General features: G+C 43.3%; 2 protein-coding genes across 8 annotated transcripts in view; one reads left to right on the forward strand and one right to left on the reverse strand.

Annotated features, from left to right (window-relative positions):
• Positions 1–11,270, reverse strand: part of NME7 (NME/NM23 family member 7) — a 94,316-nt gene extending 83,046 nt beyond the window's left edge. For 2 of the 3 annotated variants that reach the window (XM_074807773.1, XM_074807755.1), the window contains exon 1: positions 11,228–11,270. In XM_074807773.1, coding sequence (XP_074663874.1) covers positions 11,228–11,230 — 3 coding nt within the window. In that variant the 5' untranslated portion in view covers positions 11,231–11,270. Of the gene's footprint in view, positions 1–10,817; positions 10,826–11,227 lie in introns of those variants that run through there. The other variant, XM_074807765.1, reaches the window with a different exon arrangement.
• Positions 11,271–11,377: 107 nt separating this feature from the next.
• On the forward strand, positions 11,378–21,267 carry BLZF1 (basic leucine zipper nuclear factor 1). 5 transcript variants are annotated; one of them, XM_074807842.1, is made up of 8 exons: positions 11,401–11,450; positions 12,885–13,023; positions 13,279–13,335; positions 14,458–14,897; positions 15,545–15,744; positions 17,975–18,103; positions 18,712–18,931; positions 19,855–21,267. In XM_074807842.1, the coding sequence occupies exons 3-8, from the start codon at positions 13,317–13,319 to the stop codon at positions 20,038–20,040; spliced, it is 1,194 nt and encodes a 397-aa protein (XP_074663943.1). In that variant the 5' UTR covers positions 11,401–11,450; positions 12,885–13,023; positions 13,279–13,316; the 3' UTR covers positions 20,041–21,267. The 5 variants fall into 5 exon arrangements, with proteins under 5 accessions (XP_074663934.1, XP_074663943.1, XP_074663964.1 ...); XM_074807833.1 differs by lacking the exon at positions 12,885–13,023 and having other exon boundaries at positions 11,378–11,450; XM_074807863.1 differs by lacking the exons at positions 11,401–11,450; positions 12,885–13,023 and adding an exon at positions 11,577–11,595.
• Positions 21,268–21,314: the final 47 nt, after the last annotated feature.

A 21,314-nucleotide genomic window follows, 5' to 3' on the forward strand; every position in this document is an offset into this window, starting at 1 on the left:
AAATTTCACACCAGTTCTAGGCGACTATTTCAAACTAGTTAAGTATTGGTTAAATTATTAAAATTCTTAATCATCTTTGGAAATACATTGAGTCAAACACTCAACTACATTTACATTTACCCTCCTGCAAAGAGGTGCTACATCCTTTAGATCCACAGTTGTCTGGATATTACTGGTACCTCAGCTTCTCAGATGCCTTTTGGACTATATATGTTCATATGGCTACTGCTGCCTGGACCATCTGTTGCCAAGTAACATGGGGATACTTCTGCTCTGTAGCACTAACCAAGTGACTCTTTCTCTTTGCCTGAGACCTCAGTTCAGTAAATCATCCCCATATGCCCAGGGGTTGTGATGAACACAGTACTAGAAGGTTGAAGACCCCAGATTATCTTCTCAGATTTAGGAATCTGTAATCCCACATCACATTGGCGAAATTATCTTGCTGTTCTATCAATTTACTAAGCAAGAAATCTTCTTTTACTATTAGATTATGTAAATTATGCAAGCTTCCTATGAAGTGTGTAGGCATGATTAGTGTAACCTGTTCTTTTTTTTCCCCAGTCTCTCATATAAGAGAATCAAGAATTCAAATCCTCAACCATTAACTCCAGACCTCTGCAACTACATGTTATAGTTAAGTACTTAGTTACAGGATTCTTGTTATTTTTCTAATTATGGAACACAATTTCTCTAAAACACATGTAGGATGACACGCTGCTGTTCACTGCTCTGTGAAGACATGTTTAGCTTCAGAAGACCAGCTAAACCGTGTCCTTAGGGGGATCAGTCCCCATTTAATGCATGTTTGTAAAGCTGCAGATCATAAGTTATATTACTGTACTCTTAATTACATAATCACAGGTAATTCCTCTAAGAGTAGTCAGTAGTGCTTACCATGTGCCTATGTGCCTCCACTGACTCAAGAAGAGTCTGACAGCGATTTTAGCGAAAGCAGAGCAGTTCCCTGACTCAGAACAGCATTTGTAACACAAGTCATCTCACATAATTACACTGGAGCGCAAATCTTAGGCACTTTACACCTTATCAGTCAGTAGTGGCAGAACTAAGGCTGCCAGGGTCAGCTGCTGAATGCTGGGTCTCTGACTTCGAACTATGAGGTTAGTGTCTGCATGGGATCCCAGAGAGAGAAACAGGGCTACACAAACGCTACCTGTGCGCATCCCATTACAAGATCCAACCTATATTGTACTTACAGGAAAAACATTTCTGAAAGGCTCAAAACTTGGCCCAACATTAAAGTTGATGGCAATACTCCAAAGTAGTCTTCTTTTATAGAGACCATTCCTCTGGCAAACTTCCAGCTTTCAATTTCCAAGCTTTTCAGAACTAAACCTCTTCAGAGGAACGCTGAATTTTCATTTTTTTTAATTATGATTCTGAAATGTTTACAATTATTTTTTTCCCCACGCATTCTTATTCAAGTCTTCCATTAAATTTTCAACCTCCAGTAGAATCTGTCTGGAAAATTTCAAGCAGAATGGTTAAAATTTCCGAAAGTTACGAGCAGCTGGAAGTAGAGGTTTGAAAGAAAACACCTACAAATCCTGAACCAAAGCTGTCAACAGCACTTCAAAGTAGTATAATGCCTACAGCATCTTCAGATTATCTCAGCTCATAATAACCTACTAAAAAGCATTTTTAACAAGAACTGGTTGGTTGCCTTGGAATCACAGCTAAGGGAGAGAGGGTCCTTCAGCGAGGGATACTGCCAGCATTAGCACCCAGGAGTTTGTGTGAATGGTCTAAAGACCACCCATGCTGCATCTATGTTGAACAGTCAGAGCTTATAACAGTCAAGTAACAATTTATGATCTTAGGAAGTAGACAAACAACCCTGCTGACATGTTTCTTATTCACTACCGTGAGCACTTAAAGCAAGCATTTTATCTGCACTACTGTTTAACCAAGTGTTGATGTTAAAATACTATTTTTTTTCTCAGAGTGTGTCAAATATTAACTCTAAGGTAGCTGGACTAAATCCAGATTTCAGCTAGTACAGATGTCATGGTCATACAACCTTTATTCTGAAGTCTGACTAATGACAAGTTACATGTGAACAGAAGGTCTCATGATAAAGCTGTTCAGCAACTGCCCATTAGTAAAATTGTCAAAAATGAAAAACTTCTGTGGGGTAGGGGAAGCAAAGTAGGTAAGTAAAATCATGTTCTTACACTCTGCCAATCCTGACAGGCTTTTACAGGTTCATCTTGAAAAGATTTGTTCTACAATTCAAAGATTTATTTCTCTCCCAGAACACAGGCCTTTTGTCATCACAGTTTTGAGCAGACTACGTTACTCCCCAGAGATGCAAAGGTCTCTGCTGACTGCAGACAGTGACTAAGAGATTCCAATCCCAAATGCAGTTTGGGTCAGGTTGCATAGTTCCACCTTCACAGCTGCCCCCTGCATTAGTGCATTTGATGTTCAGCACTTTTAAAAAAAGGAGGCTGTATTTCCCACTTTGTCCATTTATAAAATAGGAATAATCATTCCTTTCACAGAAGGATAGCAAGGTTTAAGAGCTAAAATATCGATACTATTTAGGCATTATAAATCCCTCCTGCTTTTGCCAAAAGCATGGCTGAGGCAGCTCAGTTAGTTCAACCCCATTTCCTGCTTCCTCAGACCCTTCATTGCAGCACAGGAACCAGACACCTCTGGAAGAAGTTCGAAAGGGCTGCTAACGCTGCCCGGCCCACTGCCTCCGCCCTTGCCACCAGGAACCACGGCCACTCCAGAATGTCAGTAGCTGCAAGATTGAATCCAGACCACAGTTCCCCTCCTCCTCCCCAGTGATGGGGGGGATGTTTAGACTTAGAGGCCACGGTTCAGTTATCAAAGAGTGTAATGGAACAGGGAAAATCAGACAGGGCAGACAGCATTGCTATTATGTCACTAGAAAACACATAGCATAATACAGTCCTGCTCCTAGATACTACGGTAAGAGAAAGAATACATAGGAAGGATAAAAATAGGAGGGATACTAAGCTTAGCGAAGGATCATACTTAAATGTGCACATGTCCATGTGGAAGAACAGGTACACAGCCTTCAGCACACATGCCCACATCTCCCCCATTTCCCATCTGTAGACCTCTCTTATATGTGGCTCTCTTGCCAAGGGTGTTATTCTGCAGAAGAAGTGTGATTTTCTAAAATAATTGAGGTAGTTAAAATTATTGAAGAATTCCAACAAACAAAACGTGCAACAGGCTCTCTGGAACACGTCGCCGGAGAGCGCCACTTCTGTGCAAATGCACGAGCACCCTCTGGTGCTCAAAGACAGGTTGAGCACTTTAGTTAAACCTCCAAGAATTAACTTCCGAAATGATCATTAAGAAGCTGTCTCTGCTATTTCTTCCTAGTGCACTCTCCCTCAAAATTAGTAACCTTGTAAGAGGAGGTAGAAATGGCTAAATTAAAAGCACAGATCACCACAGCCTGGGTGACAGAGTCCTTTCACATAGGAAAACTGCTGACACATAGCCTTCTTCAAAACCCAGCCTCTAAAAACGCCAGTGCCACATGTTTGAAATGAGTATCAGAGCTGTCCACTCCAGGACAACTTGCAAGGGCCACCTCACAGAGTTTCTCTCATACTGGGAACATACTTTTCTGTTATGCATTAGTGTGAGAAAAAAAGAATTTCTGCCTTTTATATGCGCTCATCTGATTGGGGGATATTCTCGTTATACATGCAAATGCTTGTTACGCTCTCCTTCACAGTATTAAGCTGCAGCACTGTGTTCCAAAGCACCGCTATACAAAATTTACTCCCTTTATCAAACCTTAACACTGTTTTTTCTTTCCATTTTGTTGACTGGGAGAGAATTACACTACTGAGTGACCTTGGCATGTTGCTTAGGCACCAGTGCCTCTGGTTTCCATCTGTGTACGGACACAAGTGAACACAAAATAGTTTGGGAGGATTAGGCCAAGCACAGTGCTTACTTCCAGGAAATAGTACTTTTGGTGATTATTCCTGGTAGCCACAATTATAGCTAAAGGTCAATGTTCATGGAAAAAGCCCTCTTCAGACTCACAGAAATAGGTGTTTTCTACTACCACTGTTTCTCACCAGCCAGTTAACGATTAACAGAGTATCCCACCTGGATATACCAGATCACCATAATATTTTAGAAACTGACACGCCAGACCCACTTTTCAGAGGCACACTATTCCCTTGGCTTAAATGAAACAGACACTATCAACCAGAAAAAGAGAAAAGGTTCAGATTTTAGTGTTTAGCCACTGGCCAACAAGACAGTCAGGGGCTGGAGAACATGACACAGGAGATGAGGCTGGGAGAACCGAGCCTGCTCAGCTTGGAGAAGAGAAGGCTGAGGGTGACCATACTGCTGTCTACAACTACCTAACTGGAAGGCACCAAAAAGACAGAGCTAGACTCTTCTCGAAGGTGCACAGTGATAGCAAAAAATGCAAAGGACACAAGTTGAATACATGGGACATTTCAGTTACACAGTAGGGAAAAAAAACTTTACCAGGAGGGTGGTTAAACACTGGCACAGGCTGACCAGAGGAGGTGTGCAATCTCCATCTCTGACGATGTTCAGGACTCGCCTGGACATGGCCTGGAGCAGCCTGGTCTGGTCAGACCTGTTTCAAGCAAGTTGGAGGTCCCTTCCAAACTAAATAATGATTCTATGATTCTTATTATAGCTTGGCGGCCCCTTGCCCAAAGGTAACGTCCATCCTTCCAAGCTTCTCCAGAGCCCACACAGATCTGTTGGGTTCATATATTAACAATGGTCTAGATGTGCCTTCAAAAAAATCAAGAGCTCTGACACAACATTCTGAAGTATAAATTTTATCCACATCAAATCTGCCTGGAACAATTCTCTAAATAACCACTGGCTCTGTCATCAAATCCTACTTTTTTTTTATTGCCAACTGAAAGGAAAGTTTGTAACTTTTCTTTATTCCTGCCAATGGCTCATTGAGTAATTCCTGAATTTCTTCAGTTTCTGACAATATTAAAAAAACCCCAACATACAACTAGAATGGATGTGTCAAAGTTATTAAGAACTGCACCTACAACCTGAAGGATCTGGAGAGACAACTCCGGGTGATAAAGATTAGTATCGAATTTATCATTAGGTAATGCTGGATACCTTTGACTGTCATATTGCCAACTATTTGAGCCACTCCATCAGAAGAGCCCTCAATGCATCTAAAATTACTTTTAGAGAGATGGCAATTTCTACAAGCCAAAGCCAAGACTTGGCTAGAGTAGGGAGTAATTTATCCCATGGATCCTGAACCTGTCAACTTCATAGTTGTAGGGTGGTATTTTATAGAGCATGTAATGTCATAAAGATGGCAGCATCAAACCTTCTGGAACAAAGTGAAGTTATATTTTTTAGCAGTTTTCATTTGCTGACAGAGGCCCAAAGATTCTGTTATTTTATCAGCTACATCTTCTACAACATACATAGCTTATCTGCTCAAGAAGTAAATTAGAGTATTTGGAAATGCTAGTTCAAGAAGAAACTATGCTGTATTTTGATGCTCATAGGAAGACTCACCATGCAATAAGCTTTTAAAGGCTACCTAATAGCATTTCATGTATTTTTTTCCTCATGCTGCATACAGTGTTTTATTCTTCCCAGTGATAAAATGCTGCAAATGAGAATTAGCCATTAAGTAAGGAAACTTGCCTTTGCAGTTGATTCTGTCATGCAAGCTTACAACTGAAAGGGTCAGGCCACTTTGCAGCTGAAAAAAATCAGTGTAATCACCAACAGGTGCTTTAGTGAAACTGACTGTCCCGCATGACATCGCTGTCTCTAAATTGGAGAGACATGGATTTGATGGAGGGACCACTCAGTGGAGAAGGGATTGGCTGGATGGTCACACTCAAGGAGTTGCTGTCAACAGCTCGATGTCCCAGTGGAGAGCAGTGAGGAGTGCTGTTCCTCAGGGCTGGGTGTTGGGACCGGCGCTGTTTAACATCTCTGTTGGTGACATGGACAGTGGGATCGAGGCACCCCCAGCAGTTTGCCGATGACACCGAGCTGTGTGGTGCAGGGACACGCTGGAGGGAAGGGATGGGCCATCCAGAGGGACCTGGACAGGCTGGAGAGGTGGGACCGTGCAAACCTCATGGAGTTCAACAAGGCCAAGGGCAAGGTCCTGCCCGTGGGTCGGGGCAATCCCAAGCACAAACACAGGCTGGGCGAGGAGTGGATTGAGAGCAGCCCTGAGGAGAAGGACTTGGGGGTATTAGTGGATGGAAAACTGACCATGAGCCAGCAATGTGTGCTCACAGCCCAGAAAGCCAACCGTGTGCTGGGCTGCACCCAGAGCAGTGTGGGCAGCAGGGCGAGGGAGGGGACTGCCCCCCTCTACTCCACTCTGTGAGACCCCCCCCCGCAGTGCTGGGTCCAGCTCTGGGGCCACCAACGTAAGAAGGACACAGACCTGTTCAAGTGGGTCCAGAGGAGGCCATGAAGATGCTCGGGGGGCTGGAGCAGCTCCCCTGTGAGGACAGGCTGAGAGAGTTGGGGGGTTCAGCTGGAGAAGAGAAAGGTCTGGGGAGACCTTAGAGTGGCCTCCCAGGACTGAAAGGGGCTACGGGAAAGGGGGGAGGGACTTTTTATCAGGGGGTATAGGGATAGGATGAGGGGTAACAGTTTTAAACTGAAAGCGGGGAGATTTAGGACATTAGGAAGAAACTCTTCCCTGTGAGGGTGGTGAGGCCCTGGCACAGGTTGCCCAGAGAAGCTGTGGCTGCCCCCTCCCTGGAAGGGTGCAAGGCCAGGTTGGATGGGGCTGTGGGCAACCTGGGCTAGTGGAAGGTGTCCCTGTCCGGGGCAGGGGGGTTGGGGCTAGATGGTCTTTAAGGTCCCTTCCAACCCAAACCATTCTATGATTCTGTGATTAGGAAAGTGGTTTTTGGAGAGATTTTGCATCTCTTCCTGGAAGAGTTAAAAATGCCTTTTTTTTTTTATGGCAATTATTTTACAACAAAACGTACAGAATTTGAAAATTATTAAATGAAAAGTTATTTTATACACATGTACCTGTTCAGGAAAGTCTATTAGCAGGAAAGAGTTTTGTCTGTTTATATGATGAGCTCTGAATCACAGCTCTACACCAGTGTTAACCCTTTTTGCCAGTTAATCCAGTATGGTTGAAATTACTGGTTCCCACATGAAACTCCTGTAAACCAAAGTATATTCCACAGCTGCCCCATGAGCTGTATTGCCTTTATAAAGTCTTCAACTGAAAATCTGATCACACCATGATATGCTGGACCATAAGGAACCACAGACTCATTGTTGTCAAGTTCTAGAAATGGCTGATTCGCTTCCTGTTTTCTAAGATTCATTTTCCAAAATATAAAAACAGTCTTTTCCACTGATGAATCTAAGTGTTTAAAAAAATTACTCATTTCTCTTCCCTGTCTAAACTGAGGATATCCATGCTGATATTCTCTAAGCTGGGGGTTTTATCAATGAACTGATGATAACAATAACAACAATAAACATATAACATACAAGTTGTAAAATTTTCTGTTGAAGTGAGCTGAACTGCTCATCTCCAGATATATTCAAGATTGTGGTCAAAATTACAAGACTGCAAGCTCTGTCACCCTACCCCAGGAGAGTCTACTTCACATATATTTTCCCCCAACTTTGCAAAAAGATCAAGATAGTTGGACACTCAAATTCCACTAACTGTGTGCTTCTACAGCCACAAAATCAAATCCAGATGGCATCATACTGGACAAGTCACCTGGCTTTCACGTGCCTCAATTTCTTTATAGACAAGACTTGTTGTCTCTCCTGTTGTTCAAAGAGTCTGTAATGTAGGCTGCCGTTGTCAGATGTGCAGGGGTAAGAGTAATTGTTTTAAAGAGTGGAGGGAAAGGAAATCATCCAACCGCACCTATGTAGAGCCTCTCCAAGTGCAGTAAGGTCCTGTATCTGTGTGACATCTACTGTTCTCTGACAAATGCTGTATTTCTATATCTGGAATACTTTCAAGTGCCAGAGTGCACCAAACTCATTAATACAATTAAACTAATGTTGTTAAGAGATGGTCCAATATGTCTCTGCATGTGATTACACAAAAGGCACCATTAAAGAATAATGCATCCCAGCAGCCAAGTGAGACAGCACATCTCAAGATGGAGACAACCAAGTTTCCCTTTGGGAATTTGCTGCTCACCATCCACAGCAGCCGTGTGTCACACACGCACAGTCAAGATGCCACAGTGCATTAGAGCAGATTTGAAATACTGTCATCTGATAACAATGAAGACTGTTTTCCAATTACAGGGTATTTCAGAACATTTCTCCCCTCACCTTAGCTTCCACCACAGCTACGTGCCCGGTTTTACAATACACACAACTACTTCCAGTGCGCTGCCACCATATGACTGAGGTATAGGGTCTGACACAAATACTCTCCAAACTGACTCCGCTAAGAGGTACTACACTGAAGTTACTAGTTTTCTTTCTGTGGCCATGGTATGACTTCTAACAAGTTTTTTCTGAGTAGGTATATACGTTAAAACTAATGCAATCTAGACAACTGACTGGAAGCAACAACATACTAAAGGTTGGCCAAGCTTTCTAGCAGAAAATTCATTACTTTCAGATATAATTAGGTTCCTAAGGCTAAAATCCAGCTTGTAGGTCAATATTTGAATCTACCGAAAGCAGTCTTTTGGTTTTTTATTCATAGTTCCTGAGAGAAGATGTTTTGAAAAATGTTTGAGATGGATCAGGTGTGTAAAGTCATGGTGTCCAGCAGCCAGATAACTTACCCCTTTCCCAGGATGCTGTGTCCACACCTAACTGGGCAGCACACGTTCCCGTAACATCTATTTTCCCATCATCTTCCAGCTACCAAATTATTCTTACTGTATTTTAGGAAACTGGCAGGAGGAAGGGTACACAGGTGGGAGAAATGGTGGCTTTGTAAGTATAAAAGAAACAAGCAGGACTCCGTAACACTTGAAAGGCCAGAGAAAACCAAAAGAGAGCAAGGTCCCAGGGCACTGGAGAAGGGCAAGAGAGATATTCAACCTAACTGCAGTCTTTGGGAAGATAAGGGAATGAGTTATTAAGCAGTTAGTTGCTGAGCATCTAAGAAAACAATATGATGATAAAAAGTAGATAATGTGAATCTGCCAAAACCAAATTTTTGTCAAGAACAAATCTTTTTCTGACACAGTGAGCAAGGGAGAAGCCACAGCTGTGACAAACTTGGCCTTGACTGGGCTTTTAATCTAAGTCACCTGAGAGTCTGACAAGCTGAGTAGGGAATTATGGCCTAAACTGATGAGTGGTTACGACTACCACATGAAGTAGTAATTAGGAATACTTCTCTTGCAAACTGTGAGTCAAATGGGATTCCACAAGGATCTACCATGCACCTAGCTTTATTTCATTTTTTCCTTATTACACTGACAGTGAAACTGAGAAAGCACACTTTCAGAATCTGGGCTGGTAACTAAGGTGGGAAAGATTGCAAGCAGTTTAGTAAACAGAAGCAGAATTCAAAATGATGATCTGGAAATTCTACAGAGCCAGACGCAAAGTACTACAATGATGATCAAGAAAACAAATTCAAATAAAAGGGAAAAACTAACCAGACCACAAAAACACAGGAAAAAAATTCTGAAAGTTACAGTGGGTTGCAGTTAAGAGAGTGAGAGTAAGAGTGCAATGAGGTACAGTTGGAAAAAAAAGGATGGCAAACTTGGCACTCTGAAGATCTAAGACACAAGAAACAAGTGTTTTGCTCTGTTCAGCAGCAGTGAAACACACAACGGTTGGCAATTAACGCACAGACTAAACACATTTAGAGAAAACTGCAGAGTGGAGAAAAATCTAAACTTTAAAACCAGTAGGAAAATACTAAGAAGACAAAATTTATTTAGTGTAGAATAGTGTGAAAAGAGGAACGGGCAAAGTTATAATCTTCAAGTTCTTCTGCACGTAAAAGACAAAAATGGAGTATCTTTATACCCACCAAGGATAGAACAAGTAATCACTGGCATAATTTGCAGCACAGAATGTATTAGGAAAAAAACTCACTATAAAAATCATCATGAAATGGATTTACATCAACAGATCATGCAGCTCCTGTCACTGAAGGCTTTTCAAAACAAATTAAACAAAATCACCATGAAACATTTTGTTAGAGGTTGCTGTAAGATTTGACACCGCTTTAATGAATCAGTTAATTTGGTGTCACCTCAGAAATAAAGGGAGGAACACATCACGCCAGTCACCTACAACAAAGTTGAACGCTTTACCTAAGTGACATCTGCGTGAACTCACAACGCAGGACTTCTGCTGGCATGAATAAATTCAATGTGGGAATAAAAATTACAATTTTGCCTGGATTAAACAAAAGACCTGTAACTCCTGTATCTGAAAACGACCGGTGGCATTCCTACTTAAGCGGCAAATGCTAATCTATAGTTCGTGTTCCGAAAGCAAGGTGCAAACAAAGCTGCTACACAGGCTGGCAGAGCTGGGGCAAATCTGAGCTGCTTCAGGCAGGTATTTAAAGCTGAGCAGGCAGGCAGGTGCACCGGCCAGGCTCTTAGATGTATCTATACATGTTTGAGTACAAAATTCCATTCAAAGTTGTTGGCTTTTAATCAGCTTTGCAACACTGTTTTTTGCATACCGTGTTCGGCAAAGGGGACTCAGTTGTTTTATCAGTACAAACCGTTTTTTCGTTAGTGCCCCAGCAACGACATCCTGTCGTCTTCCTAAACAGGAGATCCAGGCAAAAATAAAGACTGTCGCACCTGAAACGTATTCCCCTCTTCAGATTCACCAGCTGCCTTCCCACGGGGTCCCTCACGCGTTTCCGAACTAGCCTGTTCCTCGTTCCGGGCGGCTCGGCCGCGCAAACAGCTCTCCGCTTGGGTACCAGCGAGACCTAACGGCAGTTTGCAATTACCCGCTTACTGCGCCTCACGCGATCCCTCAGAGAAAGGCGGGAGGAAAGGCCTGGGAAAACCTCCCCCTCCCTGAGGGGAGCGCAGCCCCTAAGGGGAAGCGCCGGGCGTGCCCCGCGGCCGCTACTCCGGCAGCTCGGCACCGGGGCTGAGCTGGGCGCCGCCGCCCGCCTCAGCAGCCGCACTAGCGCCACTGACCGCCGGCCCCGCTCCCCCCGGCCCGGCCCGGCCCGGCCCGGCCCAGCCCAGCCCCTCACCATGGCGCTGGCGGCGGGCAGCCCGCCTCACCCTGCTGCCGCGAGCCCGACGTGACGCCACGCCAAGCCGCGCCCTGGCAACCGAAGCCCCGCCCCCCGCGCGCGGCCCAGCGATTGGGTGAGGGGGCGTGACGTCACCCGGCAGCGCCCCGCCCGCCGCAGGAAGCGGAAGTCGCGGGAGGTGACGGTGGCGGCTGTCGCGGCAGCGCTGCTGCGCGTCCCGGTAACGTCCGCGGGGCTCCGCCGCCCCTCCCGCGGCGCCGCCCTCTGCCCGGCTCGGCCTGGGGTTGCGGCCGGCCTGGTGGCAGCAGGGCCGGAGCTCGGGAGCGGCCGGGCCTGGGGCGCCGAGGCGGAGGGGGGGGTGTTCGGTCTGTGTCGGCCGGTACCGCCGCGGGGTGAGCGGGAAACCGCTTGTCCGGGGGGGGGGGTGGTTAACGTCCAGCCTCCGCTGAGCGGTCAGCTGAGGGGTGAGGGGGTGCCTCCTCGCCGCTGGTAGCTGAAACGCACGGCGGGGGGGGGGGCTGGGCGGCCGGGGCTGGGCCGGTGGTGGTTCCCTCGTGGGTCGTGACTCAGCCGTGTTGCAGCAGGATTTCCTGGCGTTGTGGGTCATGCGGGGGGGTTGTAAGGCACGACGTTAGTCTAGAAGCGCGGTGGTTAACGATTCAACTAGGGAGGGAGTTTTGCCTGCAGTGATGTAATAAAAGGGGGGGGTTAGGGAGTGCAGAGGCTTACACTGAGACTCTGAAGGCGACAGGTCAGTAAGAACAGTATTACAAGAGGAACAGTGCAGGACCAGGATCATCAGCTGGTGGTCTTGGATGAAGCAGATAAGACCAAATGCTCATAATCAGTTTTTTATTGTGCATTCTTGCCCCCATCTGAGCAGCTACATTTTAATCTTCCCTGTTCTCCTCAGATGAGTAAAGATCCTCAGTCAAAAGTGAATGAACAGTGGTGGTGATTAGCACATCGTGGTCATAAATGAGCAAAGCTGTAACTCCAGCTGTAGAAGCAACAGGTAGCAAGATGTTCCTGTGTCTGTAGTTTGAGAAAACTCAAGGAGGGAAAGTGATATCTTTTGTCTTCTCGTCATCACAGAAGATAAACCTACCTCTGACAAAAACAAATTTAGAAAGCTGGCAGTTGTGGTTTACTGCTGCCATGATCTTTTCAGGGCAGAGAGCTGTAGCAGTGGAAATCAAAAAAGTTGTAGTTAAGCCTCTTCAGTTAGTGGTATAATGAAAGGAAACAAGAGCTGTGGGAGAACTAAAGCAAAAAACCCCTAAACCTAACAGGATATAGCAATCTCAAACTAATGGAGTTAGTGGCAGACCCTGGAAAAGGGAGGCAAGTGGCCTGGGGAATTGGGAGTGGATGAACATACAGGTACAGGAGGTGATGGTCGATGGAGTTTGTGGATAAGGGAGAAAGCAGCCAGGGTGACAGTTTGGGCCAAACAGGGGGGAAAGTTTCACTGTTGGTTTAAACTAAGCCTGTGCAGCCACTCAGGGCACTGACTCCTGCTTTTGCTGGGAATTGGGTCTGTTAAAAAAAAAAAAAAAAAAGTAAAAAATTGCCGTCGTTTCCTCCTCACCTCTTGATTTGCTTTAAGCACAGTGTGGGATTTCCTTTTCTTGTGGTTCTGTGATGATCTTAGGTTATCTCTGCATGGTCGTGCAGTTGTACTCTGGAAGTGTTAGAGTTCTAAAGGGTAAGATGAGGGCTCGCTGAAAAAGGAGGGAGACCAGAAAGAGAAGTTTGAGGAAAGGCAACTGGAACTGGATAAGGAGCAAGAGGTAGGTGTCAAAGTCTAGCTCTTAGTGAAAAAAGAAACAAGTGCCAGAAATCTCATAGGCCTTCTCTTTTTAACTCTTTGGGTCCTGGTGTGGTTTTTATCATTTTGGGTTTTTTCCTTGGTTTGGGTTTTTTTCACTGTGCCACTGAACTGGAGTTTAGAAGTTGTACTAGAAAATAGGGTAATCAAAGATTAAGTGTCACGGTTACCTTGCTAAAGACTTTTTTTTTTCCCCCCTTCCTCTTTTCCTCCTCAGACTTATGTAGTTAGGAAGAGCTGACTGCTAAAGAGAAAATGACCTCTCTAGAAAAAGGTAGGTGGTTCACATGGGATCTAAGCGGACTGGATTAAAAGTACTTTAACTTTAGAATTCTAAAGACCGGAGTTACACTGAATGCCAGGCTCCATTCATTTAAACTTACTCCTTTTATGTAGCTATTAGAAAGTAGTTATGGGACTTTGTTATTGCAGTGAAAACCAGAGCTGCCTGGATGGAAGAGTTAATTATAGTTTTCTAATCCAGCTTCGTATGGAAAAACAAGTTTGTCAGTGGTACTGTCATCTGTACACTTGTCTGTCAGTCCTCTGGTAATTAGAACCTGTTGGAACTGATTCAGCCAACTTGAAAGCAGGGTGATATCATGGTGCTACTACAGCGGTTTTGGAATTAATTATTTGGGTAGGGGATGCAGGCTCAAGTTAGCTGCCTGCAGTGTGAGGAAAAAGCAGCATGTGTAGCTATGTTCTAAGAAACTTTCTTGCCTTCACCCCTTGCAAGGAACCTTTAATAATATTTCATTCAGCTGAAAACTTAGTGAACTTAAATGAATTTCAGTAAACATTATCATGCATATTGGGCAATTCAGAGTAGAATGCAGCATTACTGGGAATACTGGGGTCTGTTGTTTAGAAATGAAGCAGAACTGGCTTGTTGGCTTTTCTTAAACCGTCACATGGACAACTAACCACATGGTACATAGTACTTAAGAGTGCTACACTCCTTAAGGTGTTAGGAGTTATGTAGCTAGTAGCTGCTTTTCATTTAACTCTTGCATGTAGGATGAGACGGCTCTGATTCTGTCAGCTCCCAAAACCTGATTTTGCTTTCAGCCTATGAGCCTATTATCAAGAATTTTCTCTGTACTAGCTCTCTTTTATGTCTGCTTTAATCTGGTATGGCAGCAGGAAGTTAAGATTAATGCAATTCAGACCAGTGTTTGTGTCTTGTACTATTAGTATTAATGAGCAGTAGACACTTGAGTAAGGACTTTCCTAATTTGTGCTTGATAATTGCTGCTGCAAAGGACTATTTTACACATGCACTGTGCAACTAAAATCTGTAACTCTGAAGTACAGAAATTAAGTGAAGAGTTACAATGAGACTATAACAAAGTGAAAGGTGGTAAACTTTCCGTCCGCTATTTCTAAATTTTAGTTGATGATGCCTCATCACCCATCCGAGGACCTGGAGATGGCATGGAAACAGAGCAAACAGCTGAATCGGTGGAAGTAATCACTGGAGCCAACACTACAAACCATCACATCCACCAGAGCCCACATAAAAAAGCAGCTTCTTCCCTGAGTCCCGGAGTTCTGCAGCTGGGGAAAGTACCTGCTGATAAATCAGTGGAGATTGAAGCTATTCGTATATTAGTCCCCAAAGCAGCTATCACCCATGTTGTTCCAACCAGAAATGCTAAGGTAGCTAAATCAGCAGGACATAAAGGAGACGCCTTCCATCAGTCAGATGGAGCTGCAGATCCCAAGAAGGAACAGATAGAGCTGAAAAATGCAATCGAAAAGCTAAAGAATTCAGAAAAGCGGTTGTTGCAGGATAAAGAAGGTCTCTCTAATCAGCTACGTATACAGACAGAGGTAAGAAATGAAAGGTATTTTCACTCACACAGCTGAGCTGCTTTGGTTTATATAAGCAGTTTGTGAATGTGACCAAAGAGAACTGCTGTAGCCTTGAGACAAATAGTTTTCCTTTTGAACTTATCAACTAAGATACAGAGTAGAAGGACATCTAAGTAATCCAGTGCTGCTTCTCTGACAACAGATGAAAGAATCAAAGGCTTGAAGCTCGGAGAAACACACTAGAGAGTGGCAAGGAGATGGATCTTCCATGAGGAAAGATTCTGCTCCTCAGCTCAACCGCAAAGTGAAAAATGTTATGCTGTAGAAGGGGTGACTATAATTCTGTGGATGTCTTGTCTAATCCTTTACCTTGCTGATTCTGGACTTGAATACTACTGAAACTTTCTTTGTTTCTTGTAGCAGGCTTTCATTCTTCCTCTTTGGCCTCTTAGAATTTAAACAAGAATTTGTTGAATGTTCATTAGTCTCAAATGTTTAAGCTCACTAAAGTGAATTGTGAGGCTTAATGTACTCCACGTTGGATGCGTCCCATTCTGGAAAGGCAATTTATTGTGAGCAATTTGCAATAACTTGCATTGCATTCTGGAAGTAGGAGGTGTTTCATTCTGTATTGATCATTACAAGACACTCTGATTTAATTCTAGGTGAATCGGGAGCTGAAGAAATTACTTGTTGCTTCTGTTGGGGATGATCTGCAGTATCACTTTGAACGGATGGCTCGTGAGAAAAATCAGCTAATTCTAGAAAATGAAGTCCTGGGCCGGAATATGTCTCAGTTGTCTGAACAATTAGAGCGGATGTCTATACAGTGTGATGTGTGGCGGAGCAAATTCCTAGCAAGCAGGTACTGCCCCTTACACAGCTGTTGTGACAGCATTCTCCTTCAGTCTTTTATTATGTACAGCCTTTGCAGTGCCTGGCAATGTGCTTATACACGTGGAGGACAGCCATGACATCTATATCGACACCTACTATGAAATTTGGGTATACAGAAAAGAAAGTAAGCTCCTTGTAAATCTGAATATGAGCCAGCAGTGTGCCCAGGTGGCCAAGAAAGCCAACGGCATCCTGGCTTGTATTAGAAATAGTGTGGCCAGCAGGAGCAGGGAGGTGATAGTCCCCCTGTGCTCTGCACTGGTGAGGCCACACCTGGAGGGTTGTGTCCAGTTTTGGGCATCTCAATACGAGAGAGATCTCGAGGGGCTGGAGCGAGGGCAGAGGAGGGCAACGAGGCTGGGGAAGGGCCTGGAGAATAAATCCTGTGAGGAGAGATTGAAGGAGCTGGGACTGTTCAGTGTGAGGAGGAGAAGGCTGAGGGGAGACCTCATCACTCTCTACAGCTGCCTGAAAGGACATTGTAGAGAGGTTGGTGCTGGTCTCTTCTCACAGGTGATTAGTGACAGAACAAGAGGGAACGGCTTTAAACTGCAACAGGGGAGGTTCAGACTGGACATGAGGAAAAAATGTTTCCCAGAAAGAGTGGTCAGAGAGTGGAATAGGCTGCCCAGGGAGGGGGTGGAGTCCCCATCCCTGGGTGTGTTTAAGGGTCGTTTGGATGAGCTGTTGGGGGATGTGGTGTAGGGGAGAACTTTGTAGAGTTGGGCTGAGGGTTGGACTCGATGATCCCGAGGGGCTTTTCCAACCTGAATGATTCTGTGAATAGCTCTGCTTTTCAAAGGTAATACAGCGGGTCTTAAACTTCCTAAAAACTGCAGTTCTTGTCAACATAGCAAGAGAAGTTTGTAATTCTGGTAGACTGTGTGCAGTTTAGGTTTTAAAAATGTCTTCTGGGGCAGCTGTCTTGACTTGTTTTAAAGGTTATAAGCTTGATTTTCATCCCTGCCCCCCAGTATGATACAGTCATCAGTTTGTGAAGAAGCTCATTTGCTTAAGAACTCTGCTCACAGTGATTCAGGGATCTACTAGGAAGAGCAGCTCAGTCTGGAAGAAAGAGCAGGGGGACCTCTTCATTAAACACTGTTTGTGTTACTGCTGAGAACCCTACTGTTACTTCTGTAACCATAGAAGCTGGTCTGAATGTCAAAAACTCATTTGATAATGGATTAGACTTTTAACTCACTAAGTGTAATTGTCTTACCAGATCTGTAAGTAGTGCTCTAGGATTTTTAATCTCCTACCATACTCGGATATAACTGACTAAATTTTAATTATGATGCATGTTACAAAAGACCTTACCACTTGAACCACTTGAAGGAAATGGTAATAGAATACAGTCTCCTCCCTTTAATTTGCTGGTCTTAAGAAGTTTTGTCATACTGAGTGAATGGTAAGTACTTGTGATAGTCCTAGCTAGGCAAGAGTTACTGTCCTAACTTAACTTGTTTCTTTACCATTAATAAGAGTTCTGAGATCAGGGATGTGAGTCCCTGGTGATATGCTTAGAGTAACACCCTTTGATATTGTAATGGTCTGGTTCATTGGGAGCTCAGATTTCGAACTGGTGGTTGTTTAAATGTCATTCTGGTTTTTACATTTGCAGTATTGCACGGATGTGAAATACCTGTTTTGAGGGGTCAGTGCCAAGCGTCATGGCAGAGCAAAATGTGACAACTGTTGTCTCATTTGTAGCTCTTAAATGCTCATATCTGGCATGTGTAATGTCTAGTTACTTCCCCAAGAAAAGCAAAGCAGTGAATGAATGCAGTCTGCAGCCATAGCTGTCATCTTTAGAGATGAGTATGAAAAGATGTGATTACAGCATACTTGAGAACCGTGTTAGTAAAGCAAAATGTTTTTAGCTTTTTATCTCTCAGGATCCTTGTCCACCACATTTGCTTACCCAAGGTATTTTGGAATGTCTGATACTAGATTTGTATTAAGTGACATTGTTTGAACTCAGCAAGTCAAAACATAATCTTGCACTTCTGTTGACTGTAGTTGAACAGAAATTACTCATAATATGTGTCCTTTGTAATTAGGTTGATACAGGCTCTGTCTGGGGGAAGGGAGTGAGAACAGCAACTTGATCCTTAGAGCTGACAAATTATGGTCTGTAGTAGAATAAAGGTGACTTTCAAACTGCTCACACTACTGATTGGCGACTTCTTTTGCAGGGTTATGGCTGATGAGCTAACCAACACCAGAGCAATTCTTCAGCGTCAAACCAGGGATGCACAAAGTGCAATCCAGGACTTGCTGAATGAACGTGATCAGTTCCGTCAAGAGATGATTGATACACAGAAGTATGATTTTTTTTTTTTTTTTCCCCCCCCTAATCCAGACTACCTCTGTGCAAACTTCATTTCTGTCAGTTTATTCTAGGCCGGAGAAAAATCAAATAACTTCCCCCTGTTTCAGTGATATTCAATAAAAATCAGTTATGCTGATGGATAGTACAGTCACTTTTCAGTCTCAAAGCTGAAAGAGCCAAAATAGCATTAATTCTTTCTTCGTTCCCTGGGGGTGTGAGGTCTTAGGGGTAATACAGTGTAGCACTGACATCCCTCATATCCTCAGGCTTTCTCTGTTTACTCACTTACTGTCTTGACTTCAAGTCTCCTCTGACTCCTTCCAGAACATACAGATTATTCTACCTGCATTGACTTTTTAGTGCTTATCCTGCCAGGTGTCATACATAAGTTTTACCAGTATTAAAAGACTGTGTTGGTGAGGCCTTGCCTTGGAAAAGAGCCTGTTTGCCTCCTTGTTTTTAAACACTTTTTTTCTTTTTTTTAGTTAACATTTAGCTTGTGCAGTAAGTCTTGGGAAGGGACGATGCCTCTGAAGTATGCTGTGTGCTGATAGCATAGAGTACAAAACCACTAATAGTGCTGCTTTCCTTTCTGCACAGGCTGCTGGAGGAGCTGATGGTTTCTCTTCAGTGGGGGCGACAACAGACATACTATCCTAGCGCCCAACCTTACACTACAACAGAGCTAGCAGCTGTGAATTGTAAGCTAGCCAAAGCTGTAAGCTCACATCTTCTTGGAAATGTTGGCACTAATAGTCCAAAAAAGACTCCAACAGCTGTGGAATTTTGCAATACCCCTGCTGAGAAAATGGCTGAAATGGTAAGAACTCTTCATACCTCTCAATCTGTCAACATGGAGTCTTCTTTCCAGAAAGAAACACCTTGCTTTGTGTTAACTGCTTTATATCTTGACTTTTTTTAAAAGTATATGCAGGAGAAACATGCTGAATAGAGCTGTCTGTTTCCCTCATTTAAAAAAAAAAAAAAGAAATCACCCCCTCCTACCCCCCACCAAAAAAAAGCCCCAAACAGAAGAACCCCACACAAAACAAAAAAAACCCCAAACCAACCAAAAAAAACCCCGTGGAAGAATAAGCAGAACAGAAATAATATGATGATACACACTGTTTCCTTCTCTGTTCCTAGCACCACAAGTAACTGGGTCAAAATTTGTTTAGAGTTACTGTGTCAGGAGGAAGAAAATATATAGTTGAGTTTAAAAACTGGGTGGGAGAAGAAATTCAGGTAGGAATAAGTCATAACACTTCAGCAGTAGTTTCTGTTGCCCTAAAAATCAGTTCTGTTGAAAGTGGGTGGAAACACAGAGAGAAGCTATATGATTATCTTTCAAGATAAGGTTCCACTGCAGGAAGCTTGATGGCTAGATAGCAAGACTAACAGTTTAGTCTGGAAGCAATTGAGTAATAGTTGAGCAGAAGGAGGCTTGCAGTGATCTGTGGTGTTCTTGCCTGGTTTTGCTCAACTCTGCTAAAAAGATTAGATTTTTTTGTTTGTTTTATTCTTGATAAAATCATACCCTGGATTTCTGATGGACATTACTAATTTATAAACAGTACTTGGTGTCTTTATACTGAGGGTCTGGATAGATGGATATTTGGTTTTCAACTTGGAAAAAAAATGGAAAAATTGTTTTTGAGCAGGAATCCTTCCTGGCTATTACAGAAGGATAGAACCTATTAAACTTAATAGATACATTTTCAGTCTCCATTTTTCCATCCTTAGGTGCTACGTGTATTGGATCCAGCTGCACGTACAGAAACGTCAACAGAAGTTTCTTTTTCGGAGACTTCTCCATCCTCCTTCCTTTCCACAAAGAAGAATATTGGAAGGTTTCACCCATATACAAGATACGAAGATGTAACTTTCAACTGTTGCAATCACTGTCAAGGAGAGCTGATAGCCCTTTAAAACACAGCACATGCACTCTTGCTGAAGAATTACACTAGTTGCTGTTCAGCAGGCTTCCCTTTTTCCTATTTCTTTCCATAATGGGTGGGTTTAACATTGGAAATGATGCGGTTTCTGCTTCTCTACCTCTTGAAGTTAGGGACTGAGAGGATTTCCTTAGCCTCTGGCATAGTTCTACTACTTTTCAGTCTGGAAAGCTACGTATTTTCTTCTACAAAGGTAAGACCAAAAATGTTATGCTGGTCCAGTTTGTAGAGCGTAGAGATGCCCTTGACTATTTAAGGTTTACAGTCTTGCTAGCAAATCTCAAATGAATTTTTCTTTAGAGGGAGACAAAAGCATACTATACCAAGGTAAATGAAGTGCCGATAGGTTATGTTTAAAAAATAATTGAAAATGGTCAGCTCTGTGCTTTTTTTGAAGTCTTAACTAAGGTGACGAACTGTCCTCAAGTCTGTGTTCAGCCTTTTAAATTTAGTAATAAAAAGGAATATGTGCAATGATTCTTCAAGGCTGTAAGTTCTGAAAGTAAGAGCCTATGCAGTGTTGCAGCCCTCCTGGCAAGCAGGAGAAAGAGCTTGAATGAACTCTAGCTATAAATAGTAACTGGTTTTAAATGGATTCTGGAAAACTGTGTGGGGTGAGATTGTGTTTCCATGTAGCTATAGTAACAGCTTTACTATCTATTTCAGCTTCTGGAGTGAAGCTGTTGCATAGCTGATCCTCAGCAAAGACAGACTGACAGACCTTTAGTAGAGAGTGTCAAAACCTGACCTAGCATTAGAACTCGGTCCTTGCCCAAGGTCTTCCTGGGTGTTACAGGAAGCTGAAGATAAGCACTAAATTTGCACAGCTACTGGTAAAAAAAAAAAAAAAAAATATATATTTTTTTACTTGTATGGTTTTATAATCTTGATGTAGGTTCCAAGAGAACTTCTAGCAGATAATCTGCTAAATCCAAAGCAGCCTATTTAAGTTGCAAATGTAAAGAGGAAAGGTAGGAGAATGCAAATAATGTGGTTTAATTTCTTAGTTTCGCTCCCAAATTTATTGTATGTAGCTGTCTAGTTTGGGGAGAGGGTTTCTGAAATGGTTGCTTTTACCCAGTTTTGCTTTCAGTCTCATACCATGACCAGAATACCTAAGTTGTAAGTCCTTGCTGTTGCTGGCCATGCTTTGGTTTGCATGAAGGAAGCTGCAATAAACTTTGCTTGCTTTGAAACTGCACTTTTGGATTTAATATAGCTGTATTTCTGACCTTGTTTTCTCTGCAG

The sequence above is a fragment of the Strix aluco genome, chromosome 2 (genome assembly GCF_031877795.1).
Source record: "Strix aluco isolate bStrAlu1 chromosome 2, bStrAlu1.hap1, whole genome shotgun sequence".
NCBI classification, from domain to species: Eukaryota; Metazoa; Chordata; class Aves; order Strigiformes; family Strigidae; genus Strix; species Strix aluco.